The sequence below is a fragment of the Micrasema longulum genome, unplaced genomic scaffold, assembly GCF_059751315.1.
Source record: "Micrasema longulum isolate JH-2025_06_02 unplaced genomic scaffold, ASM5975131v1 h1tg000067l, whole genome shotgun sequence".
Taxonomy (NCBI): Eukaryota; Metazoa; Arthropoda; class Insecta; order Trichoptera; family Brachycentridae; genus Micrasema; species Micrasema longulum.
Window position 1 is genome coordinate 406,492 of NW_028277274.1, and position 15,580 is coordinate 422,071.

General features: G+C 31.5%; 2 protein-coding genes across 2 annotated transcripts in view; one reads left to right on the forward strand and one right to left on the reverse strand.

The window, feature by feature from the left end:
* Naa15-16 (N-alpha-acetyltransferase 15/16) overlaps positions 1-15,580 on the reverse strand; it is a 330,864-nt gene that overhangs the window by 201,662 nt on the left and 113,622 nt on the right. The window lies entirely within an intron of this gene.
* LOC148285046 (uncharacterized) overlaps positions 5,376-15,580 on the forward strand; it is a 105,345-nt gene continuing 95,140 nt past the window's right edge. The window contains 1 exon segment of the mRNA XM_088231057.1: positions 5,376-5,873. Within this exon segment, the coding sequence (XP_088087183.1) occupies positions 5,853-5,873 (21 nt within the window). The 5' untranslated portion in view covers positions 5,376-5,852.

Consider the following 15,580-nt stretch of genomic DNA (forward strand, 5'->3'; position numbering starts at 1 on the left):
CATCTTAATCTCAGTTGCGATTATTATCTCCTAAAGTAAGCTTGCAGATTACACATTTTTTTTAAAGATTCTCAATTTGGAAAACAGTATTTTGAACATTGTTTCCGAAGGGTTATTTTTCTTCGAGACGATACAGTTGACATTTGACATAATTATGACCAACATTACTTTTGTGCAGTCATATCGCAGGACATGTGGCGCTCTACGAGGTCGTTATTGGCATTATTAATTTCTAGAACGAATCGGCCAGTTGACATTTCAATCGTAATGGGAATGATTATATCTACTGAATTCAATGTGGTATTTTTTATAAACTTTTGTATAAGTTATGTAAAATAATAAAAAAGTTAATAATAAACGTCGTTTGAGTTGATTTCATAGATGAGAGATGTTGTATCACGCAGAACCACAGAAAATGTAGCAATTTACCTATTACTTATATATTACGTGGTATGCAGGTAGAAATTTATACATAACATATTTTGTAGCTTACCTGTAAAAAAAATCACCGTTCGCTTCTGGGTAAAGGTGTGTAGTGGAATTTGCATGTAAGTTAATTGAGTTTCCTGACAAAAAGATAGGTTAGTCTCAAAACCGGTAGACATAAAAAAGTTGGTAAGTACATTTACAAATATTTAATAACATTTAGGAGAATGTTTGACCACAAATTTCGTGCTTTAAATAGTAATAATATAGACTATTTGTTTTTAGACTTCCCGGCATTGCTGTTTTATTTACTTGGTTTAAAATTTATGATAGTGAATATCCTAGTTACGATTTTATAAAGTACTTTGATGTCATGTTGTTTTTAAGAGAAAAAATAACATAATCTATCGTCGTCGCACAGGCGAAAGCCATTAACCCTAAATAATTCCGTTTTGAGTTGAACATGTAATTCAAAGCGTAAAATTGCATGTAAAAAAGCGGAAGAAGTGGTTTAATACTATTTTTTACTAACATTTAAATGAAGAAATAGTGAGTAGAAGGTGGAACGTATGTAAAATGTTGACGATGGATGTTTGTTTATGAATATATTTTCGAATGGAAATATCCAGCAGTTATTAGGGTTGGCAGAGTGAATATTTAATTTAAATAAAGCTGTTTTGAAAAGAATAACTGAATGCAACAGATTCTTCGGAACACAAAAACATTGAATAATTCATACTGGGTTGGAAATAATAACTAATAACGTGAAGGTAAAAGCATAAAATGTGCGCTTGAATTGTCACCAAAATGACTTTGTTTTTACGGTTTGAAGGTCGCTCTGAAATACCAAACAGATAAAGTTCATCGGTCTGTTTTTTTTCAAAAGAAATTTGCTAGGAAATTCCCAGTTCTCATATTGAAATTGATGTCAAAGAACAAGCGTCAGCAATACTATTTGACTGGTGCAATATTATCTGGTCGTTCTGGTCGAGTAATAATAGCACTTGAGCTACGAACAACAACGCTCGAGATCTCGCATTTGATTTCCAGCAAGGAAGACATTTATATAGTTTTGAAATGTGTTCCTATCGAATGGAATCTGAAGCGGAAGATCTTGCTTAACGTAGGTAATAAGTTATCAAGATTTTTTATTTAGTTCAAAACTTTACTATACTATACCCTAAAAAATTCTTGCGAGAGTGTGCGAAACGCACACAGTAAAAGGTTTTTCTATTTAGTTTTTATATTTAGTTTTTCTTCTTGGTTTTTCGTATTTTCCATTTTCTCTCTATCTATCCTCGCCTATGTTGTATACACCATGATTTGGTTTGACACACGTTTTGTATATCCGAATTATGTTTCCAATGATCATGTGTTCATTGTACTATACGACATTTCTTAGGCATCCAGATGTTTACTAACTGAGATGGATATGTTCTCATCATCACTATGGCAGCATCATCTGCATGGCATGTGATGTTAATGACCTTATCTCCCTTAGTAGAGTCACTACTTTTTTTTTATTCTTAAAAGCATTTTTTTTAAATATATTTATTCTGCTTGTGTAAGAAAAGGTTTAAGGCGTATATATTGTTGTGCTATATTTATTAATAAAGGTGCTAAACTTGCTTTGTTTCTTTGTTGTTCTCAATATGTGTTATTTTCTAAATGTTAATATTATTTATGTCCCGAATTGAGTTGTTGTAACTCCTGGGAATGTAATTCAACGTATTAAACTTGTAAAATACTTTGTGTTATATGATTTATAAATACATAAAGATAAATAAAATAAATAAATACCTACGAAACGTACTATATCACCGCAAAACACCTGACGCCCACAGCTGGTGACCCCACACTAGTTATAACTAACAATTATAATATATAACATACTTAATTCTTCTCAGAGGGCAAAATCTTGGGGTAAATCGTTAATGTTTTTTTGTGTTACTTTAACATAATGCAACAGTACTTAAATGATGATTTGACATTCAAATATAACATAAATACAAACATAGACTAACAAACATAGACATAGACATAGTTGATGCTGCCCGTCAATTAATAAATGCGTTTATAGTGTCTAGAGTCGATTATTGTAATGGTATCTACGCAGGTCTACCGATGAATAAAATGACTCGCCTACAGGCTGTATTAAATGACTTTCATATTCCCTTGAAAAAATGTTTTCGTTCCCTGTTGCAATATATTGATGTCAAAAATAAAGTCATTAAATGAATACATTACGCTATTTTATTTCCAAATTAGTTTATCAATGAAGTCAACAATATTTTAAGTATGTCCAAATGCTTGCAGACAAGCTGGATGATTAAATATGAACAACTCCCTAGAGAGAAATTCAAGCCAGTCTGCAAGCTTTGGACATACTCAAAGCATTGTTGAATTAACTACCTGGTAAAAGAAGAAGTATAAAAAATTGGAAAATTGTTTTCAGGCGTTGCCTAGTAGATGAATAGGTTCAGCCGGATGAATCTCACCCACGTGATAAAGGTTTCAGGTCTTTTACTTGCCAAAAGTCAACAGATGGAAGAGTTGAGGAAATGTGGATGTTCAAACATAGGCAGAATGGTGAATGTTACACAGTGTGTTAAGTGGTCACTTAAACCGGCCAATGACAGGTCATAAGCCCTGTAAGTGCCTAGACTTACATATTCCTCTTCTCAAAAATGTTTTCTCTTTCTGTTGCAACAAATTTAAATATTAATCAAGTGTTTTATCTACTACATATGACTTCAATCCCTTAAATTGATTTGCAGCCTACACTCGCATCTCCTTCCCAATGTACTGAAAGATGCATTTGCATTTGTTATTTAACAGAAGGGGTAGATTGCCTACCGCATACTGCACATCGCATCTAAGAACCAAAGGAGGCAGCAAATCGTCGTTGCGCCTGCAAAACCCGTTATGTGATTTTTCTTTTTTAAAGGTATTTTTAATTTCTCATTAAGATTACACAACTTTGCCTCAACAAAATAAACTTCAATATTTGTTCATAATAAGATTACTTATTATTCCTTTTGTTATCAATAAAAAAAACTGTAAAAAAAACCGCCATCAAACCATGCTTAAATTTTTTAAATGCTACTTAACGGATATTTTAGTCGTAACGACGAAATGGAAGCATTTATTACTGTTGCTGGATTTATTTGGATTACTGTAATAATAAATGGTTTCTGAACAGATTTCGACACATGTGTTAATCTCTAAAGTTTTGCTTGGCGTACATCACTCGAATAGCTATGAAACCAACCGCAAGGCGGGAGTTTGAGCGTTATACGGTCGTAATTTTAAAGCTTTCGGGGCACCTTCATTATTCAGAATCGACAACCTTATTTAAGAAACGAAGCCTCTGCAGGTCCACAGACATCTCGTAAACAACAGAGCCGGATGCGGCCAGCGCGGGCGCGTAGCCGCGGAGGAATCGCCATACTGAAAAAAGGGCATTCCCATTACGATTACGGGGCCAAGCCGCGTGCCCCATACTTCCACGCAAACCTGTTTTCGCCAGGGGGGGGGAGGGGGCGAGCTATTTTTACATTCCGACAGGTCAGAAAATAACTCGGCCCATCGATTGATAGGTCCGCCGTTTCGATACATTGTAAATTTCGCAATCTCGGAAAAACATAATAGTAAATATTGTTCAACATATTACAGTAGAGATGGAGAACATCTAAGAGAAGGGAAGATGCAAGTCTGGCCATTTACAGGGTATATGACACGTCATTGGCTGGTTTACGTGGCCATTTTACAAACTGTGTAACATTCACCATTCTGCCTATGTTTTAACTTTCGAAAGTTGAACAGCAGAGCGGAAACCTTTTCTGATGCGGAATTCATCTGACTGAATTATTTCACCTACATATTAGGCAACGCTTCAAAATATTTTACTATTTTTATGCTTCTCCTTAGACCAGCCGGTTTTATTAACAATATTTTGATTTTGTCCTAATTTTTGTACACAAAGACAGGATTCAACCCCGTAGAACATATTACAGCGTAGTACGTAGATATTAAAAACTACCTAGGGGGTTGAATCCAGTTCTTATCTACAAAAATTTAAGCAAACTAAAAATATTGTAAATATTGTTGTCCGTGCGTAACTGGGTCGTTTTTCGTCCAAAAAGCAGACAGCAGCTTTAGAAAACATGTATCGAAACACAATGTTGTATGATAAATCATTAATTTAACATCAAACCATTTTTTGTGAAATTTTTTAATAGATCGTGAATTTTGCCAAGTCGACTCCTCGGCATTTCAAGGTTCCATCTGACAGGGCATCATTTAATGAAATTTGTAAACCCTGTTTCACAAAACTCATACACAGTAGAGCTTGCCGGTGTAGAGATAGATGACAATAACATGCGACCAGTGACCTGTTTCTCGGCTCAATATCGGCATAGTGCTTTTGTTTTGTGCATACATAAAATAATTTATTTATAATTGGTCTGGGTTTTGTAGTATATTTTTCATAACTTCCATCTATATCCTCTCTTCCCATCTACTGACGAACCTCTAAAATAGATGCTTAGCAAGTTATTCCCCTAAAAAATAAATTGTTTACTATTTATGTATGTGCATATGTAGGTATGCATGTATACATTTATATGTGTGTATGTAAATATTATTTAGTGTTTAACAATTATTACTAGAAACATAGTATTAATAATGTCAATGAATGCCTCGATATAAGTTGTGCCCAGTGAGGTGGTCATATAGAAAAGAAAAAAAGAAAAGTATTATGTAAAGAAATAATGAAATAAATATGCTGTATGGCAGATACGAGTCTCTTTTTAAAAAGTGTGAAAGAATTTTTCCCGATGCTCGCTTAGTTTTATTTTGATTTCAAGTTCGGGAGATATCCTGACGCGAGGAGACGCAGACGCTAGGCGCCCCGGCCGTCACATATATACAAGGGACGCCCCACCACTAGAGCCATTCGCGCGATAGACGCCGAGACGGTCGCACGCACGCTCGACTGAGGACTGGAGTACGAAAAACACCGGCTCGTGAAAAACATCGATAAATTGAAGGGATTTTTAAAGTGGGGGAAAATTAATTTTTAAAAGTGGGGACATAATTATTTTTAACCCCTCCAATTTCGATCGAAACAATACCCAGTTTAACGACGGCGTTGTTTTCATAAAGACGTTTAGTGCAAAAAGGTGAATTTTAAATATTATTTCTGGACATTTTATTTTCGAAAATGATACCGAGGAAATAATTTTTAACATAGTGAACAAAATTTTTCAACGAGTGCAGACGATAAGAAAATAAATCGAACTTTAAACACGCGAAAAGTGGTTGCAAATTATGTACGAGGGAAAATTTTGATTATTTTTAACAGGTGGTTTGACAACACACGAGTTTTGGAGTGCAGAGAAAAAGGAAACAAATAATTTTGCAGAATGGTGCGGATACACTTAAACGTAAGGAATGGATTATAAAATTATGTTCATTTGTACATAATATGTTTGTGGTTTTGGGAAGCACGAATATCATATAAAAAAGTACATATTTTCTAGCCATTACAAAAGTATACATATAAGTACTTAAAACAACGAATACGATTATTCAAAAATCTTCGACTGTTTTTTTTAAATATTGAAAACCATTTTATTGTATTTCTTTTAAAACCAGTAGTGAATAATTATTTTTGAACAATTCCCAGTTAATATACTTGTATAAACCGCTTTAATTTTTTGTTATACGTCGATTGGTTTTTCTATTTAAAAACCGGGCGACGTATAATTAAAAAGAATGTGGTAAATATTAATTTATAAACAATGGGAGTAAAATGTTATTTGACTAAGTAAAAAATATTTAAAAAAAAAAAACGTTTTGAAAAATATATTTTACGTACTCGTTAAAGTCCTGATAATGAGGTAGCCTCGAAATCAGTTAACAAACATATACCTAAAAAATTAAGCGTATTATGTAAATTTATAATCAAATTAGTGTCAAACTGAAAATTGTTGTTAATAAAAAAAAAAATTATAAAAGTTTTTTTTTTTGTTAATGGATTGCAAATAAAACTTGTTAGAAGGTAAATAAAATAATATCTTTCTCTAAAAAATGTGTAATTAATATTGTCTGTTTGAAAACAATGGAAAAGAAAACGAGTGACAAAGAAAAATTACGATTGTCGGTCGGATAATTACTAAGAATACAATCGGATTTCACGAAGCCAATTTTCCAGCAACAATGTCACAGAAGGAAAGTACGGTTCATATAAGTATCTTGCGAAAAAAAACGCACCATTAGAAACGATACGCCAAAAAAAATTATTTGTTTACAGTCATGGAATTATACACAACCAATACAAGTTTTAATAAATCGCCGGTTTTAAATGACCAATTAAGTTAACATAAATAAAGTAAAGAATGCAAGTGATAAAATAAGGATAATAAAAAGAATCATCTTTTTATTTTTTATGTAAAAACAAGATAGATAAGCTTAGATATTATTTTCGAAAATCGTCATAGGTTACCTACATTTTTTCATTTAAGTTAAATACTTTATAAAATATCCATTAAAAAAATCGCGTTGAAGAAAGTAACTACAGTTGCTATAAAAGAAACCCGTTTTAGTGTTATTTATTTTGATGTTATTGATAATACATTTTTAATTTATTTCAAGATTAACTCTGCACCATTCTGCCACTTTATGACAGAAAAATAATAAATAACGGTTGATGCGATCATAATGAGACAATGTTGAAAATAAAAAAAAAATATTTTTATCTATTTACTTATAAGTAGTTTATTACACATTTTTTGAGACATAATTCCCAACTCCATAGGACCAAAAGATCTGTATTGATTTGGTACGAGTAATTAGTTGACACAGCCATACGAGTTTGTCACCAAACATATTAAATTAGATCAGAAACACAACATAAATTTAAAAATAATAAATATATGGCACATCAATATGGTAAACAGCAAATTCAAACATTCGGAAAACGATAAAAATATAACAATAAAATTAAAAACGCTTTTTAATAAATTTTCCTCGTGAAATATCTGTTGTTAATTTATCGAGGAAAAAAATAACAAATTCTTTCAATAAAAAGGACAAACAAAGGCGTCTTTTATAAATATTTCTCTACATCCGGGATAGACCATTTAGGCTGCTGGAAATTTTCCTACACAGTAAGACTAAGCAAGGCAATATTACGAGGTACAGCCGATCAGCTGATTTGAGCGTGAATCTATTACCATAACAAGCGACTACAGACAGACACATACAAAGATACATAATATACATTCTTCGGGCCAGTTGAATAGAATTCAATCTGTTATTTTACTTGTTTTCAGGCGTGAGGTTATGACCGTCGTTTTTTGACAAATAAAAATCTCAATAACAATTAACATGGTACGTAAATGAAAATAACACACATTTTTTTTAAATATGTAAGTACCATATTACAAATTAGCATTATGAATACTCCTGGAAGTTGCAAAATTCATTTTGAGATAGCAAAAAATTTAAAAATATATTTTTTTTTTTTTGAGTGAAATCAGAACGCAAGAAACAAGCATCAACATTTCGGCTACATGAAATACAGACAACATACATAATTGAAATAATTACTTACAATGTAAAGAAACCGTTTAAAAGAAGTCTTTACGAGCTATTATTTACATAAAGATATTACACATTTTTCTTTATTTATCTAAAATTAACACGTGTTAAACATTTTAAAACAAATACGCCTCGTTCTCTGTTTATTTGACTTTTTATTTTTTTATTTTATTTATAAGGGATATCAACAGTAATACATGTAAATAAATATAACAAATAAAATATACAGAGAATAAAACCAATGACAGATATCCACAGAAATACATTAAATACTCGTACAATACAAGCTAGTGTGTTTGTGTGATTGTAAGTGTGTGAGAAGGTGGGTGAGTGGGTGTTTTTTAAACTTGAACATGATATTTTTAAAACGGGTATATATCAAAACATACTTCAATATTATGATCATTCTACGTTACCAACGTAATTTTATTTTTGCTATTGTTTACATTACGTTATATCGCAACTCAACACAGGGCTCTTGGCCCCTTAGAGTTAGGGATAAGTTTTTTAAAAATAATATAAATGTATTAAAAATAAATAAATAACAATAAATATGAGTATATACTAAAGACTGAAAAAACATTGAGAAAAATGGGTACATTTTCATTTGAATTTTATTTCGTGAAAAGGTAATGAATACAAATAGCTTAATTTGACATAAAATGAAAAAAAAGACATTTTTTAGTCATAATATACAAAACGGAAACGTCATATGAGTGGTTCAAAGGCAAAGTGAACCAAGTCCACTCTTGTTAGTTTTGAGTAAACTAGGTTTTCTCAAATTTAAGTATAATAAAATAAATAAAAACAACCTTGTTTTTAACCCCTAATTTTTTATTTTTTCTACCAATCGGTTTCAAAGCTATACAAACATATTTATTATACTTAACTTATGAATTACATCCTATTTAATTTTTTCAATGTTTACTTAATATTACATATGGAGTTAATAAATCAAGTATTTTATCTTGTCAGGATGGTAAGCGTAATGTGAGATGTAAACGATATTTAAAACTAGACAGGAGTGGACTAAACGAAATATTGTTTATTTGGTTTCTTACCAAATTAGTTATTTCACATTACGGTTTCCATACTAACAAGACCAAAAGAGGTTTTGCGGTAAGTTTTTATTTTTCTAAAACAAAATACGTATCTACTTTGTTTGAGAGTAGTACGGAATTAAAATCCAATATATTTCATGTTATCAATAAACGAAATTATTTACGGTCAAATAGGTGTATTGTTGACAAAATTATAAAATGAATCCTTTCTGGTTAATTATCGTAATTTAAATAAGCTTATCGAATCGGTTAATTACTTCTAATTGATTCATAATCGCTTTGTACTGCAATATTAATTACGCTTTTATTTAAAATAGCTACTGTCATTACTGTATGAACATAATTGGATGAATATTTGAGCACAGTTCTATTTATTGAATAATATAATATTAAAGCAATGTTGCAGTAGAGTGTAATTCTTTAGCAACAAGAGTTGCAAGATATAACATCAAGATTAACATAATTCGAAAGTTGGTATTAATTCAACCATACCTGTTTTAAGGCATTTTAAAATTAAATTGCACATTTTTTGTAATTATCATAAAACGCAATCCACAGATACACATTATAATACAATAAAAATATATAATTTATTCGCAACGTTTAGGAAATTGAAAAGATATTACTGACAAAGGCAACAGGTTGACATTTTAGGTCAAACACATTAAAACATAAATTACGAAAAATATAAAACTATTGTGAGTTGATTTTATTTTCTTAAAGTGTAAACAAAATAGCAACTTTTGTTTTTATGCCCCCAATGTCTAGAATGTGTACATTAGTCAATTCGTCTAATACCTTAGAATTCTTTGGATTAGATCTTCCGGCTTTTCGTAGATCTCTTCGTTACTAAAGCAGTGAGGGATGAAGATGGATTGGCATGGTTTAGCTTGAAGTTTTATATTTTTATCGTGTTTATGAATATATTGTATACAATCATTTAATTGCCCTAGTTTGTCTGTGCTGTATAGTTTCATGTTATTTTTGTTCAGTTTTTTGAACATATTATGTTTCTTCAAATAACTGTTGTAATTGGCTTAAGTCGTATTATATATAATAATAAATAAATAAACGATCACGCCGTTCCCTTGTAGACGTAGGCAGAGGGGATAAAACGCCATTCAATATGTCTTTATGTATTACATTCATACATCTTATCATGTACGCGCGACGATTATTTAGACATTTGTCTTTTGACATGTCCATCTTCAAATATTTTTTAGATTTAGTCATGCCATTTTATTGAGAAAAAGGAGAAATACTAGAGTTCTTATTATTTACTAAAATATTTAACTTTTCAGACCATTCCCTAAAAGTCGTAAATAACTTGTGCTGGAAAAATGGAAATCGTTTTGTGGTAGAGTGGGAAATGAACCTTGGACCTTCGGCCCGTGAGTCTACAATACTACCGCGGGACCGCAACCCGGTTTGTTATATACATATACAATTTACAAACATAAGGGCTAGCATATTGCCTGAAGGCAATTTCTTCCTACCCACCCAAATAGTTCAATTTGAAAAAAATCAGTGGGATACGAACATATTGTTAGTAAATTATAATAATTTCATGATAAAACAAAATATTGATAAATTTATAGCTTTTCAAAGAAATAAAAATTGAATAAATAAAAAAACTTACCTTACCTTCATGTAACAAAAATGATTAAGATACGCCACAATCGGTGAACCGATGTGGTGCCTTATGCACCATTAGGTGCGGAAAGGGAATGATGATGATGAAAATTGACTAAATATGTACACTATACTATGAAGAGAGTAAAAGAATAAAGTACGCACGATCCGGTATCGATTTGATGAAGGTTTTTTCTCTAAGATCCGGGATTCGCACTAAAAATCTAGACATAAAAATCCTACATCGCGACATATTTTCGCTATCAGGAATGCGGTTCAGTCGACATTTTTTCTCGAAGACACATATCTCGAGCTGTTGACAACCTTGACGTCACACGGCCTCTGACGATACTCTAAATCTCGATCATCCTGGTTGGCAGTGACGTCAGCACTAACGTTATAAGGAGCGGTAATTTAATGTGTAATAAATATATACGTACAACTTCTAAGTAATAATCAAACTTAACTAATATAATTAACATAAAATAATCATTAAATGTGGCGTTACAATGATTCCAGTAAAATTTCAAACGTACACCTAAAGCAGAAAAAATATCGTGGCGTATATATCTTAGTATTTATCAAGTGAGTCAGATTCAAATTCTGATTTATAATCAATTGGTCAATACCTCAATTAGTTAATTATATTATTAATTAAGTTATTTTTTGCACCGTAGCATTCCAGGAGACCAATAACAGCGGCAAATTACATCACAAAACACCCAGGCTTGATTTTTTTTTTTGTGTTTGCTAGTATATGCTTGAAAAACTTGTAAAATTGAACTTAGTACTTTAATTGATATTTTTTATCAAATTAATTAACGGCATAGCCAAATCCTTTTAATTTCTTATGTCCAGTGCGACACTTTAATTTAACTTAAATATCAGAAATAAAGTAATTAAATAACAATTCTAATACTTTTTATTTGCGTTTGTGTATCAAAATTATAATTTGTTTTTAAATAGAAATCTGTCCATGTTATTATTCTCACATAAATATGACCATTTTAGGATATGAACATTAAGGTTCAATAACTATTAAAATACGTGTAAAAGGTCAAGATATAATAATAATATCAATTGAAAATATCTAAATTGACGTCATTAACTAAAAGTCAATAATCTCGATGAGTATAATTTAAATTTGATGTTTTTCCTTGAGATTATTGCCCGGAATAATATTTTCTATTCGCGATTACGAAAAATACAATTCATCCCTTTTTCGTATATAATGTTGTGTAGGGCACTGCATTGGTACTTAAAACACGCACTGCAGCGGATCTCGAGTTATTATTTCATGAAATTCAGGTGACCGGTCTTACGCTTCAGACTGTGAAATATTATTATAAAACTACCTTCAATCATTATTTCATACATATACAAAGCACATACAAAACATTACCGAAATTGTAAAGAAATATGACGCATCGTGACTTATAAGAAATGGATACGGTTTTTTCTATACCTAGCTAGAAGCTACATCTGAGATAAAGCAAATATTACGATGCCAACAATATAATTAAAAAAAAAAAAAAACAAATCTTGAAACACGTGCAATATTTAATGTAAAAAAAGAGATATCCATATATATATTGTATGGTTCCAGTACATAAAGGTGCTGGATATGAGACAACTGTACCTGAAAGAAGCACTTACACACTTCTGGTCGAACTATAAGGAGAAGTCTCAGCAAAATGTCCGTACGAGATTTTCCCAGAGCATGAATTATGTCATACCCAAAACCCGTACGACTTTCGCTCAGAGACATCTCTCATTTATCGCACCGAGTGTTCAATATTTTGCAAGAGCGTATTAAGCTCTCAAGGACAAAAACTATTTTCAAGAAAGTAGTTAAGGACTGGATTTTCCTTAGTGGGAGGGATTTGAGTGGGAAACTCCTTGGTGATTTTCCGAATGTTTGAGTTTACTGTTTACCATATTGATGTGCCATATATATATATACGTATTTAAAAAAAAAAAAAAATTATGTTTCTGATCCTATATTTGTGGTGATATTCTCATTTGTCTGTGTCAACTAATTGCTACTCCCATCTCAACACAGGACTTTTAGTCCCATGGAGTTGGACTTTTAGTCCCATGGAGTTGGACTTATGTCTTAAATAATGTACAATAAACGTATGTATGTAAATAAATAAATATTTCATGTTTATTTCTGTGAAACTCGTTACTATATACACGACGCTAGCTGGTAGCAGTCAAAATTTTAAATATTGCACTATAATTAAATTTGACTAATCATCTATGTATTCTATTAATTGTAAAGTGTTAACGAATGAAACGATACATATGTATTTCACAGTTATAGTACAATGATAGCATTTGTTCATACACACACGACGGCATATTTCTGATTATATCTGCATCACGTTTGATCATGATGAAAGTCTGTTAGAGAATGAAGGCACAGAAGGCAATTACCCGCGATTTTTCCCCTAATTTTTTACCCGCAATTTTTTTCGCGCTTGTAACGTGTCAAAGTAATAATTACTACGCTACCCGCTTATAGAGATGCCCTTTCGCTCTTATTGCATAGAAATTGCGTTTCATTTTTTTTGTTCCATATCAAATATTTTGGTTTTTAGTTTAACAGCTAACGTGCAACGGACGGTTTCGTTTTGCGCTCGCAATTCTCGACCTGAATACCTGCGGTTCGTTTTGTTCCTGTAAACGGTAGATTACTCAGCGAAAGATAATCATAGGATGATTAAATTATACGCCATTAAATCAAGTGGGATAAGATTATTTTAATTTAAGATTTACACGATTCTTAACTGTTTCAGCTGTTAAATTTCAGATTAAATCATAATATTCTTACGACTAAAATATTGTAATTATAATCATTTATGCCTAAACATGGAACTGGCAGAGGAAGGATAAAAGCAGAGTGAACGCGGTTGAAATGCGATCTCTTATGTGAATGTGTGGGAAATCAATGTACGACAGGGTTACGAATGGTGAAATCAGGCGAGAGTGTAAATCTGAGTCAAGTATAATTGATAAGATTAAGAAAGGGTCTCCGAGATGGTTCGGTCACGCAGAACGAATGGACGACGAAAGAATGGTAAAACAAGTATATATTGCGAAAATGAACGGTAACACGAGACGAGGACGTTCAAGGAAGACGTGGCATGATCAGATAAACCAAAATTTTAAGTCTGGTCATGTCAAAAGCAGGCAGAACCGAAGGGCATGTATGGCATGATGTATGAATGTGGAAAAAGCTAGGAATGTTTGCCAGGATAGACGTGTGTGGCGGTCAATTCTCTCCGCCTACCCCTACGGGGAAATTGCGTGATGGTAGTAGTAATAATTTATCAATAGCATTTCATGTGATAGGCTATGCTAATAAATATCTCATGCTAATGATTTAAAATAAAAATGGCTTATCTAAATCACTAATAAGTATAAATAAAAGTGCGTCATTTTTCCGCGTATCGATGTTGAATCGATGATCGATGCATGCCAATTCGCAAGACGAGCGGCGATGCGTTATCGCGCGTCAACTGAACTGTAGATGTGTGGAAATGTGGAAGTGTGGATGCCGCGTGTACAAGGTCGGAGGTATTAAAATTTATGAAAATTTAATACAAAACAGACCGGTTCGTATTTAACGTTAAACACGGAGATAAAATTGCCATAAAGTCGGACAATAATATCTGATTATTTATGTGTTTATTTTCCCCGGCTCCCGAGATGAGACCGGTGAAAAAATTGGCGCCTATCGTTTAAATTACATAAGAATGTTGCATATAATTAGCGATTTATTATTCATAACTCAATAAGGAAAAACCCTTTTTTCATTTTCGGCGAATGGTTCAAATAAATTAGTCGAAAATACAGACATGTTTTAGCCGATTTTTTTACTCAGATGAGGAATGAATATTAATATCAAAATATAACTAATCATCAAAACAAACCATTATTTCACAATTTTTAAAAATCATTGTGGTACAACAAAGCATTGGTCAAGCTTATTGGTTTTAATTTTTCAAATTCTTTTCCGCAAAAAATTGACAGAATGTACAATTCACAATTTTTTCATGTCTATGATAAACGCCTATATTTTATTTAGATCTATGAATTACATAGTCTAATATATCTTTTGTGTAAAAAAGTAATACATAAATTGTAAAAGAACAAATAAATCATACAATATCTACAACACAATATTTACATCTATGCTTATTCTAACATTATTTTACATTTATTGTCCTAATTTGTAATAGTTCAACTGTTCTTTTATATGCACACTTATATTAACTTTTGTTTATTCCCCCTTTAATATATCTAAACTAGTATTTTTTACATATATACTCTTTATTTTATTATATATATATATTTTTAATTTAACTTTTTGTGCATAATATTGATTGTACATTGGCGGGCTCATTGCCAAATGGCTATTTCTTCCTACCAACCAATAGTATAAATAATTTTTAAGTTAAGTTACAAAACATATTTAATAGAAAAACAGCTAAAGATACGTATATAAAAATATAAATAAATGTATTTGCGAAAAATTATCTTAAATCAATACCATATACTATTTACATTTCATTTTAAATATATTTACACTTTTCTCACTTTTTTATTCCCCGGTACATAAGGCAGTTCTGGGACATTGCTTTTGAATTAGTTTCCAGTCTGATATTTTTAGATCCTCTGTTGCATAGTTATGAAAAAACTCTTTATTTTTAAGTTTGTTTTGGAACTATATCGACACTTATCTTTTAATAATTTTGCTAATTTTACAAGCAGCAGCGAATTCGATTCTTTGATCATACGAGTAGTAGAAAAAAAAGATTTTATGGAAGAAAGAGTGAAAAAAAATAAAC